Here is a 15,923-nt window from a genome sequence, read left to right as displayed (position 1 = left end):
CGCCCCCTGCCACCCCAACATGTGCTGCCCCAAGCACATGCTTGGTCAGCTGGTGCCTGGAGCCGGCCCTATTTACATTCCAGCTTGCTGCAAACTAAATGTTCATGTAGACAAACCCTAAGTTTGGATCTGCACTGTGCAGCTTGCCACAGTCTCCATGATGGGTTGACCCCAAACCTGAAACTGTGAGCATGTCTAGAGAGAGAGAATTGGATAAAATTTTCAAAAGTGACTAAGAAGCCTAAATCCCCTTGACCTGAATGAGACTTGGGGCCCTAAGTGCTTTTCATTTTGGAAAATGGGATTTAGGCTCCTCAGTCACGTTTGAAAATTTTTACCCCTCCCCCCCCATCCTAAAGCTGTCTTGTTGGTTGAGATTGATGTGCAACAGATGGAAAAGCAGTGGGAATTATTTTTCTCATAATATGGAATGAAACTCAACACAAGATGATAAATTAATTTGAATTTCCTGGCCAGGAAGAGAGAATGAGAAGTGCACTGGTTAAGATGTACATGACATCAGCCATGAAAAAAATACACTAATAAAATATATTTTATTGCTCAGGTTTATCCAGCGTAGAACCACTAATGTGTTGTGGATTTTCTGCTAAAACTATTACTTAGGTCTGATTGCCAAAAAGTAAGTACAGTATAGTATCTGTTACTCTAAGGCCTTGTCTACACTACGAGAGTAGTTCGATTTTACTTGCATCGAATTTTTGTAATCGATATTGCAAAGTCGAACGTGTGTGTCCACACTAAGGACAGTAATTCGACTTTGTGCGTCCACACTAACGGTGATAGCGTCGACATTCGAAGCGGTGCACTGTGGTCAGCTATCCCACAGTTCCCGCAGTCCCCTCTGCCCATTGGAATTCTGGGTGTAGCCGGCAATGCCTTCTGGGTAACAAAATGAGTCGAGGGTGCTTTTGGGAAACTGTCGTCATCCGTCCATCACTCCCGCCCTCCCTCCCTGAAAGCGCCGGCGGGAAAACAGTTCGCGCGCTTTTCCAGTCATTGACAGCGCGGACGCCACTGTACTCCGAGCATGGAGCCCGCTGCGACCATCGCTGCAGTTGTGGCCGCTCTCAACGTCTCGCAGCTTATCATAAAGGTTTCCCTGAGGCAGATGCAGAAAAGTCAGGCAAGGAGGCTACGGCACCGCGGTGATGTCCTGAAGTCTGAGAGTAGCACAGACCTGTCAGAAAGCAGGCGACCCAGCGCCGAGGACATCACAGTGGCAATGGGTCATGTTGATGCCGTGGAACGGCGATTCTGGGCACGGGAGACAAGCACTGAGTGGTGGGACCGCATAGTGCTGCAGGTCTGGGATGAATCCCAGTGGCTGCGAAACTTTCGCATGCGGAAGGGAACTTTCCTGGAACTTTGTGAGTTGCTGTCCCCTGCCCTGAAGCGCAGTGACACCCGGTTGCGAGCTGCACTGAGTGTACAGAAGCGAGTGGCCATAGCCCTGTGGAAGCTTGCAACGCCAGACAGCTACCGGTCAGTCGCGAACCAGTTTGGGGTGGGCAAATCTACCGTGGGGGTTGTTGTGATGCAAGTAGCGAAGGCAATCGTTGATGTACTGCTGCCAAAGGTAGTGACCCTGGGAAACGTGGAGGCGATCATAGATGGCTTCGCAGCGATGGGATTCCCAAACTGCGGTGGGGCCATAGATGGAACTCACATCCCTATCCTGGCACCGGACCACCAGGCCACCCAGTACATTAACCGAAAGGGATACTTTTCCATGGTGCTGCAAGCACTGGTGGACCACAGGGGACGTTTTACCAACATCTACGTGGGATGGCCGGGCAAGGTTCATGACGCTCGTGTTTTCAGGAACTCTGGTCTGTTTAGACGGCTGCAACAAGGTATTTACTTCCCGGACCACAAAATAACTGTTGGGGATGTGGAGATGCCTATAGTCATCCTCGGGGACCCAGCCTACCCGCTAATGCCCTGGCTCATGAAGCCCTATACTGGCGCCCTGGACACTGAAAAAGAACTCTTCAACTACCGGCTGAGCAAGTGCAGAATGGTGGTGGAGTGTGCTTTTGGCCGTCTCAAGGGGAGATGGAGAAGCTTACTGACTCGCTGTGATCTCAGCGAAACCAATATCCCCATTGTTATAGCAGCTTGCTGTGTGCTCCACAATCTCTGTGAGAGCAAGGGGGAGACCTTTATGGCGGGGTGGGAGGTTGACGAAAATAGCCTGGCTGGTGATTACTCACAGCCAGACAGCCGGGCGATTAGAAGAGACCAGCGGGAAGCGCTGTGCATCCGGGAGGCTTTGAAAGCAAAGTTCCTGAGTGAGCAGGGTAACCTGTGATTTTATAGTTTGTATACTGAGAAGCTAAACCTGCCCCCGTTTCTTTACCCAGGTAATGTTGACTATCCTATCCAGTTACATACCCCCTTCACCCCCCCTCCAACACACGTGTCGAAATAAAAATAGTTCTACTTTGTTAAAGCACACCGTTTTCTTTAATACTGTTTTAGCGGGAATTTTTTAAAACTGGGACGCAGACTGTGGTGCGGGGCGGGTCTAGTGTTGTGATGCGAATGCAGCTTCTAAACTCAAGGATTGACAGGCTCCGCTGCGGTGGGATGCTTGTTTCAACGGAGCCTGTCAACCCTCCTGATCGGGACTGTGTGTATGGGAGGTCTATTTGACTTTGTGGCAGGGGGAGGACGGTTACAGATCCCATGCTGTGTGGCTCTGTGATCCTGTCTAAGGACCGGCGCTTAAGATCTGTAACTGCCCTCCCCCGCCACAAAGTCACAGAGCAACCCACCCCCCCCAACATTACATCAAAACAACCTCCCAGACTAACCGGGGCAACTAGTCACTGCATCACTGCACTGTGTATGTGCCCTGCTGCTGTGCCTGCCCCCGACTATGTACCCTGCCAAAGGAGACTGTCCTGTCCAATTTCCAACCCCCTTTCCCCTCCTCCTCCAAAAGAACATGATTGAAACAGTAGTTAACAGAAACGAATTTTTTATTATCAACTACACATGGCATTGGGAGGTGAAACTTGGACGTGGGCTTGTGTCAGGCGGGAAGGAAAGAACTTTTCAAATTTTGGGAAATGAGAGCCTTCTGCTACTAGAGCTCTCTGCAGGGGTGGAGTGAGAGTTAGCAGGGACTCTGCCGCCTCTCCTTCTTTGCACTTTGGGTGAGGTGGGTATGGGACTTGGTGGCGGGGGAGGGCGGTTAGAGATGGACTGCAGCGGGGCTCTGTCCTCCTGCCTCCGTTCCTGCAGAACATCCACAAGGCGCCGGAGCGTGTCCGTTTGCTCCCTCAGTAGTCCAAGCAGCGTTTGAGTCGCCTGCTGGTCTTCCTGCCGCCACCTCTCCTCCCGATCCATGTTGGCTTGGTGCATTCGGGTCAAGTTCTCCCGCCACTGGGTCTGCTGTGCTGCCTGGGCTTGGGAAGAGGCCATAAGCTCAGAGAACATGTCCTCCCGTGTCCTCTTCTTCCTACGCCTAATCCGCGCTAGCCTCTGGGAGTGTGATTCCAGGCTAGGTTGTGAGACAGTCGCAGACGGGGCTGTGGAAATGGGAAAAAGGGAGTGAATTCCTCAGAAAGATAAATGTAGTTGTGAACAAAGAACATAGTCTTTCTCTGTGAACAAGACCATGCACAGCACCTTTCACATGCGCACTCAGCACAAGGTCGAATTCTCGGCCTTCGCATTCTGTGCCTGGGGTCTTGAACAGCACATTTGAGAAGCGAGGCAGCACAACGGAATTTCTGTTGCAGGCAGACATGGTAAGCCGTACACTTGTGGCAGTTTAAAACTTTTATATTACCACTGGCCTCATTTCACATTTAAATCAATGTCAGTCCCTGCTGCCAGCAATCCGGCAAGCGGGAACTCTGCCCCTGTCCCACCCCCTCGCGGCTGTCCCCGGGAATGATCCCTTTCGGCTGCCCCTCTCCCGCCTCCACCGCGTGGCTGCAAACCAGCGGTGACAGTTCTGTAAAGGAACGGGAAAGCAGTCCCAACGCTAACATTCCCCTACCTAATTAAAAGCAGGTCACCATGGCCGACATCACCCTGATGAGGATCTCCGAGAGCGACAAAGAGAGAATGCTCCGGGAAAGCCTCCAAAGACCAGGGCCGTATGCCGCCCTGCTGTGCAGAGCAATGATCCCCGAGTACCTGATAATCTCGTGGCGCGGCAACGTGTCGTACTTCGGAGGACCCAATAAGGCCGCTCTCCCCAAGAACCTCATGCAACGGCTTTCAAGTTACCTCCAGGAGAGCTTCATCGAGATGTCCCAGGAGGATTACTGCTCTATCCCCGCACATATAGACCGCATTTTACTGTAGCTGCAGTAGCAGGGAATACACAGTAGAGCGGCTTGTGCAGGACAATCACTGAAAACCGGACATTGCTAGATTTCTTTTCAAAACTTGCACTGCCCCTTACTAAACCGTTAAGCGCCTAGGGCACACTAATCATGAACAACCCATTCTTTTAATTGTTAATATTCCTGTTTTGTTAAAAATAAATGTTTAGATGTTTACAACACTTACTGGCTGATCCTTCACCAGATTCTGTGTCCGGGGTAATGGCTGGGGACGCTTCGTAGGGGATCTCTGTAAGGGTGATGAAGAGATCCTGGCTGTCGGGGAAATCAGCGTTGTGAGAGCTGCCAACTGCCTCGCCCTCCTCATCTCCTTCCTCATCTTCCCCGTCCCCTAACATGTCTGAGGAACCGGCCGTGGACAGTATCCCATCCTCAGAGTCCACGGTCACTGGTGGGGTAGTGGTGGCGGCAGCACCGAGGATGGAATGCAGTGCCTCGTAGAAACGGGATGTCTGGGGATGGGATCCGGAGCGTCCGTTTGCCTCTTTGGTCTTCTGGTAGCCTTGTCTCAGCTCCTTGATTTTCACGCGGCACTGCGTTGCATCCCGGCTGTATCCTCTCTCTGCCATGTCTTTAGAGATCTTCTCGTAGATCTTTGCATTCCTTCTTTTGGATCGCAGCTCGGAAAGCACGGACTCATCGCCCCACACAGCGATGAGATCCAAGACTTCATGATCAGTCCATGCTGGGGCTCTCTTTCTATTCCCAGACTGCACGGCCATCACTGCTGGAGAGCTCTGCATCGTTGCCAGTGCTGCTGTGCTCGCCACGATGTCCAGACAGGAAATGAGATTCAAACTGGCCAGACAGGAAAAGGAATTCAAATTCAAATTTTCCCGGGGCTTTTCCTGTGTGGCTGGTCAGAGCATCCGAGCTCGCACTGCTGTCCAGAGCGTCAACAGAGTGGTGCACTGTGGGATAGCTCCCGGAGCTATTAGCGTCGATTTCCATCCACACCTAGCCTAATTCGACATGGCCATGTCGAATTTAGCGCTACTCCCCTCGTCGGGGAGGAGTACAGAAGTCGAATTAAAGAGACCTCTATGTCGAACTAAATAGCATCGCAGTGTGGACGGGTGCAGGGTTAATTCGATTTAACGGCGCTAACTTCGACATAAACGCCTAGTGTAGACCAGGCCTAAGAATGTTACTTTCCTTGGCTGAGACAATAGCTGAATTACGCTGATTAGCTCTAAGAGGAGCAATACTATGCCTGGCACAAATGCTGTTTCTGTAATGGCAAGTCTGTTATAGGGGCTCTTAGCTCGCAGCCCCTCTTATTGCAGAGAGTTAATCTTGACACTTTCTGGCTAATAGATATTTTAGCGTTTTGTTTATTAGTCCTACAACCGTTTGTATATTGCTCATATAATAGTGGCTTGTGATCCCCCTTAAAAGTCTTTACTACTTTGGCAGTTATTTTTGTTAAATTAAGCTCGGTATCTGCTATGAAAAATTCCTTATTTCATATCTTAATAAACCAATACTAACAAACCCAATTAGATTTTTAATGAAACATTAAAAAGAGTGCTGATATGTTGAACATTGTATATAAAACCTCTTGCTTTAAAGACCTTATGGGGGGTTCAGGTGGAATTGTTTTTTTTTTCATTCTTAGATTTTCAAATACAAATTTAACTATACAATACTGAAATACAGCATATGCCGGTTTCATTTCCAGCAATGAAAACCCCAAAGTAGGAACTTGGAATAATTAAACTTTTTTTTAAATAGCCAAGTATGAAATGTTTTTATATCAAAGTCGATCCACCAGTAATTGTTCATCAGTTAGAAAGCTACAGAACTATTAAGACCTCAAAAGGTTCATTTTATGGTATTTGACTCAAGTATCTAAATAAGTATTCATCTTTCACTTCCCCTGTATTTCTCTATAAAGAGTATGTTCCAAGGGAAACCGTAAATGCCACATGGCAGCCTTGAGACTGAGATCCCCCTGCAAACATCCTGACCCTCTTCTAAATATCATGAAAATTCCTCCTACTTTCTCCACGCTTCATCATGTCCGTTTGCTCCCCCCAACAGTCACTTCAGCATGTCCATTTGCTCTCCCATTAGTCTCAGCATTGTGTCCTGCCTCCGCTCTTCGTGCTCACTCAATTCTTTCCTGGCCTCTGCCACTGAATGCCTCTATGCATTGAGCTGTGCCCTATCAGTGCGGGAGGACTGCATCAGCTTGGAAAACATGTCATTGCGAGTGCGGTTTTTTTTGCCCTCTAATCTGCGATAACTGCAGAGATGGAGATGATAGGGGGAGCGTAGAAACATTTGTACCTAGGGGGAGATAAAAAGGGAGAGTAAAATTGGATTGGCTTCTTACACCTCCATAACACGTGAGAATGTTTTCAAACTGCAGCGCCCCCCTTTCCCAGAGCAAGCAATGGGTTGGGTTTCACATTTAAAAGGAGGGGCTGCAGTATTCGGGTAGATGTGCAGCACACACCTATCCCCCATCCCACTGCGTGGCTATTCTTTGGGATGATCCCTTCTCCCCCTTCCCCGGCCATGTGGCTGTTCTCTGGGATGATCCCTTTTAGCCAAGCGCAAACAGCCCAGCATGAACGGGGTCCTTTTACTGTTCCCTTACAAAAATTCCCCTATTTCAGCCAGGTGACCGTGAACACTATTGCTTTTAAACCCTGTACTGTAGTTACAAATGTGCACTCACCAGAGGTGCCTTCAGGGTTGGGGATCCCGCATTGGGAGGGTATTGGCTCCAGGGTGATGAAAAGTTCCTGGCTGCCAGCAGGAGCGGCGCCAGGGTTTTTGCTGCCCTAGGTGGCAGCGCTCCTCCACAGTAATCGGCGGCAGCTCTTCCTCTGAAGCTGCGTTCTCGGCGGCGGGGGTCCTTCCGCTCCGGGTCTTCGGGGCACTTCGGCGGCGGGTCCCGGAGCGAGTGAAGGACCTGCCGCCGAATTTCTGCCGACGACCTGGAGTGGAAGAAGCCCCTCGCCGCCGAAATTCTGCAGAGGGCGGCGAAATGCCGATCCCCACATCCTGCCGCTCTAGGCAACCGCCTAGGGTCGCCTAGTGGAAGCGCCGGCCCTGGCTGCCAGGGAGAGCGGATTCACCGCTTGCCTGCTGCGCATTCTCCTCTTCCTCTTCCGCAAAATCCTCCTCCGTGAGACTCCCCCCTTGCAAGTATCCACGGACAGTGGTGGGATAGTGATAGGGTCCCCCCCATAGAATGGCATGCAGCTGTTCATAGTAGCGGCACGTGTGGGGCTCTGACCCGGAGTGACTGTTTGCCTCCTTTGTCTTTTGGTAGGTTTGCCTGAGCTCCTTAACTTTCACGCGGCACTGCTGTGTGTCCCTGGTGTAGCCTCTGTCCAACATGCCCTGTGAGATTTTGGCAAATATATTTGCATTTCTTCTTTTGGATCGGAGTTCTGCCTGCACAGATTCTTCGCCCCATACAGCAATCCGATCCAGTGTCTCCCTTTCGGTCCATGCTGGAGCTCGTTTGCGATTCTGGGACTTCATGGTCCAAATTTCCACTTCTTGTAAGCTTCCTTTTTGAGTTTAAGCTCACTGAAGATTTCACTGTTAAGCCAGTCTGGTCACCTTCCATATTTGCTATTCTTTCTGCACTTCGGGATGGTTTGTTCCTGTGCCCTCAATAAGGCTTTTTTAAAATACAGCCAGCTTTCCTGGACTCCTTTTCTCCTCATATTAGCTTCCCAGGGGATCCTGCCCATTAGTTACCTAAGGGAGTCAAAGTCTGCTTTTCTGAAGTCCAGAGTCTGTATTTTGCTACTCTCCTTTCATCCTTTTGTCAGGATCCTGAACTCAACCATCTAGACTCATAGACTCTAAGGTCAGAAGGGACCATTATGATCATCTAGTCTGACCTCCCGCATGATGTGGGCCACAAAAGCTGACCCACCCACTCCTGGAATAATTCTCTCCCTTGACTCAGCTGTTGAAGTCCCCAAATCATGATTTAAAGACTTCAAATCGCTGAGAATCTTCCAGCAAGCAATGCTGCGGAGGAAGGCGAAAAACCTCCAGGGCCTCTGCCAATCTACCCTGGAGGAAAATTCCTTCCCGACCCCAAATATGGCGATCAGCTGAACCCCGAGCATGCGGGCAAGATTCTCTAGCCAGACCCTCTGGAAAGAGTTCTCTGTAGTAACTTTTAATATCCCATCATTGATCATTGTTACTAATTACCAGCAATGGCACGTTATTGACCTATTGACTAAAATCACTTTATCCCATCAAACCATCCCCTCCATAAATTTATCAAGCTTAATCTTAAAGCCAGAGAGGTCTTTCGCCCCCACTGTTTCCCTCGGAAGGCTGTTCCGAAACTTCACCCCTCTGATGGTTAGAAACCTTTGTCTAATTTCAAGCCTAAACTTCCCGACGGCCAGTTTATATCCATTTGTTCTCGTGTCCACATTAGTACTGAGCTGAAATAATTCCTCTCTAGGTGCATGGGTGGCCAGGGAGGCTGTGCGTGCTGCCTCCGGCCCTAGTGCCGACTCCACAGCTCCCATTGGCTGGGAACCATGACCAGTGGGAGCTGCGGGGGTGGTGCCTGCAAGCGCGAGGGCAGCACCCGGAGCCTCCCTGGCTGCCCATGCGCCTAGGGGCTGCAGGGACCTGGCGGCCACTTCCTATGAGTCATGGTAAGTGCCACCGGGATCCTGCACCCCAAATCTCCCCAACACCCTGCCCCAACCCTGAGCCCCCGAATGCACGCCAGAGCCCACACCCCCAGTCGAAGCCCGCACCCCCTCCTGCAATCCAAACCCCTCATCCCGGAGTCCTCATGCACCTTAAACCCCTCAGCCCTGGCTCCATCCTAGAGCCCACACCCCCAGCTGGAGCCTTCACCCCAACCCCCTGCCTCAGCCCAGAGTTCTGTCCCGCACCCTGAACCCCTCATTTCTGGCCCCACCTGGAGCCCACACCCTCAGCCCAGAGCCCATACCCCACTACACCCCAACCCCCTGTCCCAGCCTGGAGCCTCCACCCTCAACGATAGCCGTCACCTCCCAACTGCACCCCAGCCCCCTACCCCAGCCTGCAGAAACTGAGTGAGAGTGGGGGAGAGCGAGTGACTGAAAGAGGCGGTATGGAGCGAGCAGGGGCAGGGCCTCAGGGAAGGGGTGGGGTGGGGGGTGTTTGGTTTTTTGCTTAGAAAGTTGGTAACCCTGTTTAAAACCAATGAAACTTATTAGCCATTAGCTAAGAAAAAATTAGGACAAACATGGAGGAAAAAAAACCTGAGCTGAAGCCATAAAAGAATACAGAGCAGACGGTGGAGGCTATTGTGTAACATGCTAAAGAACATCAGTCTGGAAAACCTACTGCACAAATAGGCCCAGCAGAATGGATAAGCGATCTAGACGGTTGTTTAGTGCAGAGAGGCTATTGAAAAATATAACCAAAATAGAAATCACACTGACAGGAGCTGGTGTGGCCCTGGCAGCTGAGGTGTCTAGAGGTAGTGGCTGTGTTGGCGGTTGATGGAAGACTCCATAGATATTGTGAAGATAAATGCTACATAAAATCTTAAGATAGAAAGGGGGGAAAAAACTGAGACCCTGAATAACCTTGTCACAGGACAGCCTCACCTTGAGCACCCTCTGTCAGCAAGCTGCACCATGACAAGTGCACCTGCTTCAGTTTCCCCTGTCAGAGTGCCCCCAAAACAGTCTTTCTTAGTGCCGATAGCTCTTCTGGGGTTAATTTATTACAAAAGTCCCCTACGCACAAACCCTAAGAAAACAAGGTCCAATTCTAAGTGCAACAACCATAGTCCAGAGAAATACCATCAAATACAGACCTAGCATCCCTCATCATACCCCGGCTCTCCAGCTCTTTATCAGTCTTCTCCCGCTGGAGTGCAACCCTGCTCTTACCAGCAGGAACCCCCACAACCTCTATACTGGGAGGTCATCTTTACCAGGGGAGCATTCCTCACTTCCCCTGGTCCTCTCAAGGTTTCTGTAGGTCTAGCTCTCCAGTGTGAAGACACCAGCAGATAAGCCCCTACGCTGCTCTCCTGCTCTCTCTGTCCCTTGGCTCCAGTTCTCTGGCTTGGAGCCAACCAGCAGCCCCATCTGCTGCTCCTCTTACCTTCAGCCCTCTCAAGCCCTCTGGCCCTGGCTCTCTGGCTAGAGGAAGTCAGCTAGCACACCTCCCTTGCTGCTCTTCTTACCTTCAGCCTCCCCCCAGGAAACACCTTCTGCTTCCTTCTGAGACCTTCTACCTGTCCCTGACTCCCACTCAGGCAGCTCTGATTCACCAGATCTTTGTCTCTTTTCCTGACCTTTTATAGCCCCGGATGCTGCCCCACCCTTTCAATTGTCCAAATGGGAGCAGCTGACCTGGTCCAGGGGCTCTAGACCTACTTCGTTCACAGGAGACAGTCACCCTGTGACAAACCTATTTCAAGGCTGAGGTCTGTAGTATATTATCTCATTCCTGAGGAACTGGAAGAACTAAATAATTAAAGGCCAAATTCTGTCCTTGGCTGTGAACATACAACTCACAGCAATATCAAGGTTTCATGTGCATAATGCATGGTGGAATTTTTTTTTGTTTTTGTAAAGAGGCTGCTCTAAGACTTCTAGTTAGTGAGTACAAGTCATTTTCTTCTATCCACGAATGCTGACTATGATTATGTCTTGGACCAGTCAAAATCTATTTACAAGATTTACCAATTTTTGCAGTTCTTCGGAAAGTAAACAGTCTGTGACTGTCCTGTGTCCTTATTCAATTCGTTCAGTGATTGCCATAGGAGTTATGATAGAGTAAGGAGGAATTTGGGGGTTGCCCTTTCAGAACAGCAGTACTGTAGGATTATTATTTATTCATTTTCACCTATTCTTTTTAACCCTCTGTGACCCTAAGAACTTCTCAGTACCTACTGGAAAAGGGTTCATGGTCTGTAACAGCAATTCCTATCAGACCTGACAAACTCACTACACCTATCACACTACTTTCATAGTATTTATCCAAAAAGGGTTGTATGAGGTGTCTAATAAATGCTTATGTTATATTGATCCTCGTAATCATTGTGAGATATATGGATGATATTTAAGTGTGTATAGGTACTGAAAATACATTTCAGAGTCTGTGTCCCAGGCAGGGTTGACAAGCAGGTTTTGCCAGACAAAGGTGTGTGTATATATATATTCACCTGTCTGCCCAGGTTAATATGTAGATGAAGCCAACATAATGGAAACCAATTTTGTATATGGAGTCACCACAACTATGTGAAGTCCCCTGACTCTGGAGACAAAACAATGAGGTTTGGGACATATCATTGGCAACCGTCAATCAAAACTGGATCATGGTATACACTTAAGAGGTCTAATCAGATGCCTTATGAATCCGCTTATGGCTGACCAGCCCAATTCTAGAGTGACACAGCTCATTTCAAACTTCACAGATCCATGTGGTGTCTGAATTAGAGTTCAAGATTATAGCACGCTACTTTCTTCTTTCTTGCTTTGCTTCCATCCTTTGGATCAAAGCCACTTCTTGTGTGAGCTACATTCAGTGCCAGATATTCCCTCCAAATTGGACGGGATTCTGCATGCTCCACCCAGCTTTCTACGATGATTTCAGATAATTTTTGCACATGTCATGGTACTGTTATAAAAGGTGAACCCAGTTTCTTGAGCCATCCCAAATCTCGTTGTACAAAATATTCTTGGGGATATGCTGTCCTCCCATTCTCCTGACATGACCAAGTCATAACAACCTTCTCCTTTTGATAGTGGTTTAAGTGTGCCAGTCCTGCGTGCTCCAGCACCACTTTATTTTCAGGATCTTATGCTGGCATCTCCTGTGGAAGCTGTTCAGTCTCCTGATGTGCCTATCATATGTAGTCTATGTTTCTGAGCCATAAAGTGGAGATGACAGCACACAAGTCTCTCAGATTTGCATCTTCACCATAGGCGATAGTTTGCTGTTATTCCATGCACGTTTCTGTAATAGCCCGAAATTCTGAGCTGCTTTTCCAGTTCTATTAGTCAGCTCAGTCTTGTTTTCCGTTATTGAGAGAGCAAAGAAGATGGTTCTTTTTGCATTCAGAAAAGGTAGCCATGTTGGTTGGTAACATGGGGAGATTGCTTTAGATCAGAAACTATAGACAGGAATTTAGGCAGCTAGAGCAGGGGCGGGCAAACTTTTTGGCCTAAGGGCCACATCGGGGAATAAAAATTGTATGGTGGGCCATAAATGCTCACAAAATTGGGGTTGGGGTACAGGAGGGGGTGAGGGCTCTGGTTGGTGGTGCGGGCTCTAGGGTGGGGCTGGGGATGAGGAGTTTGGGGTGTAGGAGGGTGCTCTGGGCTGGGACCAAGGGGTTTGGAGGGGGATCAGGGGTGCTGGAAACGGTACAGGTTCCAGCTGGGGGTGCGGGCTCTGGGGTGGGGTTGGGGATGAGAGGTTTGGGGTGCAGGAGCACGCTCCATGCTGGGATCGAGGGGTTTGGAGAGTGGGAGGGGGATCAGGGCTGGGGCAGGGGGCTGGGGCATGGGGAGAGGCTCAGGGGTGCAGGCTCTGAGCAGCTCTTACCTCAAGCGGTGCCCCGAAGCAGTGGCATATCCCTTCTCCGGCTCCTAGGCATGGAGTGGCCCCCAACCCTTGGAGCAGGGCCATGTTGCAGCTTCTGGGAGCTGCGTGGTGCAGCCGGCGTCCCAGCTAGAGTGCCAAAGCGGGGCCGAGCTGCATGGTGCAGCCCCTGACCTGGCTCCCTGGCGGGAGCGCCAGAGCAGGGCCAACCCACGTGGTGTGGCCCCCGATCTGGCTCCCCAGCGGGAGCTCGCGGGCTGGCTTAAAACGGCCCGTGGGCTGTAGTTTGCTCACCCCTGAGCTAGAGTCTAAATTTAACTTTAAGAAGCGTGTTGTACTTCTCATTTTATGTGTACCCATTTCTGTTTCTATTATCCTTACTCTGTATCTCTTAAATGTTTATCTTTGATAATAAACTTATGATTATTTTCACTATATCTCAGGGCAGTGATGTCATAAAGGACCTGATCCTGAGTTCTACCAATCAAGCTGTGTGTATACTGTTCCCTTGGGGAGAGCTAACCTGGTAATTTCTGAGGGTGTCTGATGACAGGGGCTGGATACTACAGGGGTACGCTTTCAGTGGGGCTTGGCGGCTGGGGTATACTATTGTTACCTGCAGTAAGGGCTGGCAGAGCCGTGAAGAGATCGTTTGAGTAGCTAAAACACTGGGGGTGCCTGGGAGTGGCCATTCAGTTAAGCACAAGCATGTCTCTCTCTCTTGCTGAGGGAGGAGGCTGTCAAAGTGACTCAGTCCTGGGCAACCTAAGAAACTGTCACACCCTCCCCTCTGGAGCCAGATAAATTGTACCCATCTATATATGTTATTTTATGACTCTTGTTCCTGTAGCTGCTGGCGATGAATTTAATGATCACTCTTGTCTATGTTCATTTAGGTGTTAATTATAAAATTCATTTCAAATTCTTTCATAACAAAGAGTAAGAAATGTTTGTTTTTAACTGAAGACTAAGTGCTGTTGCCCCCCCCCCCCATCACAACAGACAATAATTTGGCATGAATTCTTAAATCCTCATATAGAAGGCCATTTAAACACTGATCCATTTTATGTCCTGAAGGTGACAGAATTTTAAAAATTCATCTTATTTTTCAGATACGCAGCACAGGTGACTTTGTATCTCCCTCTCTCCCTTTTGCTATAAATTCTTTGAGGCATGAAATAGCCTGCCAGTTGTCGGTTGCACTCAGAAGTTAATGAATGGTTATCAATTTATCATGGGTAATAACCTAGCTACAAATTGTAATGAATGCATCATATCGCTCCCTAGAATTTTTGCCTTAAGAAAATGTCTTGCCAACTGTAGCAGATTTAGTAATACACTGTAATAGAACTTGTGATTTCCCCCCTCCCACCACATCAAAAGAAAAATAAATAAAATGCAGTGTTCACTTTATTTTTCTGCCTTTTCCTAGTAGCAGTCAAGGTGGATACCTGTCATAGAAGTGTTTTCAGCTTTTATCATAGCACTTTTTTAGCACAGAATGTATTTTGGCCTTATCCTGTGAGGTAATGAACACCTCAACTCTCATTGAAGTCAATGGGCACCGAGGGCACACAGCTCCCGATAGGCTGGGGCCCTGAGTGGTCTAGTGTGTCCTTGATACATTCGCATCTATTGTTAATGTTGATGGAGTTGTGAACTCCTCCTGAGGGGAAGCTAAACTATTGCAGACACAATCCTACAGTCCCCACTCAGGCAAAACTCCTATTGAAGTCAATTTTAAGAGCTAGTTTTTTTGTCCTTCTTTAACTCCTAAGTCTGATACAATTAGTGCTATATTTTTCAAAATGCATATCTTTTTGTATTATAATATACGATTTATAGATAGGTATGCCCCAAAATGCAAAACTGAAGACTCTATTTGTTGTACAGTTACTCTGGGCTTATTTAAAAAAAGTAATGCGCCACTGGTGAAATGAGTTCTATTGTAGCAGAATGGAAACTAATAATACTATGTACTACGAGAGAAATAATATCTAATGTTGGAAACAGACCCTCAAATCAATTTGCAGCTTGATGAGCTTTGCCAGTGATCTTGGTACAGTAATCACTTTTAATCTCAGGCTCATGGGAGAAACCTTCATATAAAATATGACATAACAGTTATTGGAACAACATTACTGTGCGTTCAGATTTTTTTCCTTCTACTTTACATAAGGATGTTACTGTGTTTTGCATAATTTATATGGCTGACAAAGGCTCAGATCTACAGAAGGATATGTACTCTTGTTTTACATTCACAGTAACTGTAAATGATGTGTGGTTTAGTACCTATTCTGTAGTAAATGTGCTCAAGGTTTCTAAACTAGTTTATTGAGAGGGGTGAGGATTCAGAATTGTGCAGTCAAGTTCCATTGCCTACTTCAACAGTGTTGTTTTCTCTATTTAAAAAAACAATAACAACAAAAACCTAGACTTAAGGAGCAAGGAAGAATGTACACATCTTAATCTTGCCACAGTTTAACTGAAGAGGAAATTGGGGGTTTACAGCTGCTCTGTTGAATAAATAAAATCATTCTCTAAGGCAGTGTATCATCTGGGGCAGTCCTTGGGAAGGTGCAGCTCTGGCCTTTGTGCTATTAGCACAGTCTAGCCCTAAACCATTCAGACCTCAGTGGTTTAGGAGCCAAATTAGCGATCCGCATTACCCAAAATAGCCACAGTAGTATGAATTAATTGTTTCATTTACTATAGTGCTGTATATTCATATTTAAACATTATGATGGGAAATATTGTGTGTGTGTGTGTGTGTAAATTGTGTGTGTGTATATGTGTGTATGTATGTGTGTGTGTGTGTGTATATATATATATATATATATATATAATATATAGTAACAAGGTCAGGCCAGATGGCTACAGGACAGTGCCGGAAGGAAGGTATATTAGCCTCTTTATTAGCCGGTCCATCTTCTCCTGGTACCTGAGCAGGAGTTACTTCAGGTTAATTAGGACACCTGGAGC

The 15,923-nt window shown here is 48.1% G+C and overlaps 2 protein-coding genes across 4 annotated transcripts in view; one reads left to right on the top strand and one right to left on the bottom strand.

Moving 5' to 3' along the window:
- The window catches only part of SMYD3 (SET and MYND domain containing 3), a 635,613-nt gene that overhangs the window by 26,550 nt on the left and 593,140 nt on the right, over positions 1 to 15,923 (top strand). The window lies entirely within an intron of this gene.
- LOC135982434 (uncharacterized) lies at positions 2,988 to 5,128 on the bottom strand. Its single transcript, XM_065589165.1, has 2 exons — positions 4,552 to 5,128; positions 2,988 to 3,557 (listed from the first exon to the last, which is right to left on the bottom strand). Exons 1-2 carry the CDS (start codon positions 5,126 to 5,128, stop codon positions 3,082 to 3,084), a joined length of 1,053 nt encoding a protein of 350 aa, XP_065445237.1. The 3' UTR covers positions 2,988 to 3,081.

The sequence above is a fragment of the Chrysemys picta genome, chromosome 3, assembly GCF_011386835.1.
Source record: "Chrysemys picta bellii isolate R12L10 chromosome 3, ASM1138683v2, whole genome shotgun sequence".
Classification (NCBI taxonomy): Eukaryota; Metazoa; Chordata; order Testudines; family Emydidae; genus Chrysemys; species Chrysemys picta.
Note: the sequence above shows the minus strand (reverse complement) of the source record. Positions and strands in the feature narration are given on the sequence as shown.

Bases quoted from the DNA above. Each gene is read 5' to 3' on its own strand.
- LOC135982434 (XM_065589165.1), bottom strand. From the start codon at position 5,128: ATGCAGAGCTCTCCAGCAGTGATGGCCGTGCAGTCTGGGAATAGAAAG. The intron at 3,558-4,551 runs GTAAGTGTTGTA...CCATTTCCACAG, and splicing joins ATCTGGTGAAGGATCAGCCA to CCCCGTCTGCGACTGTCTCA.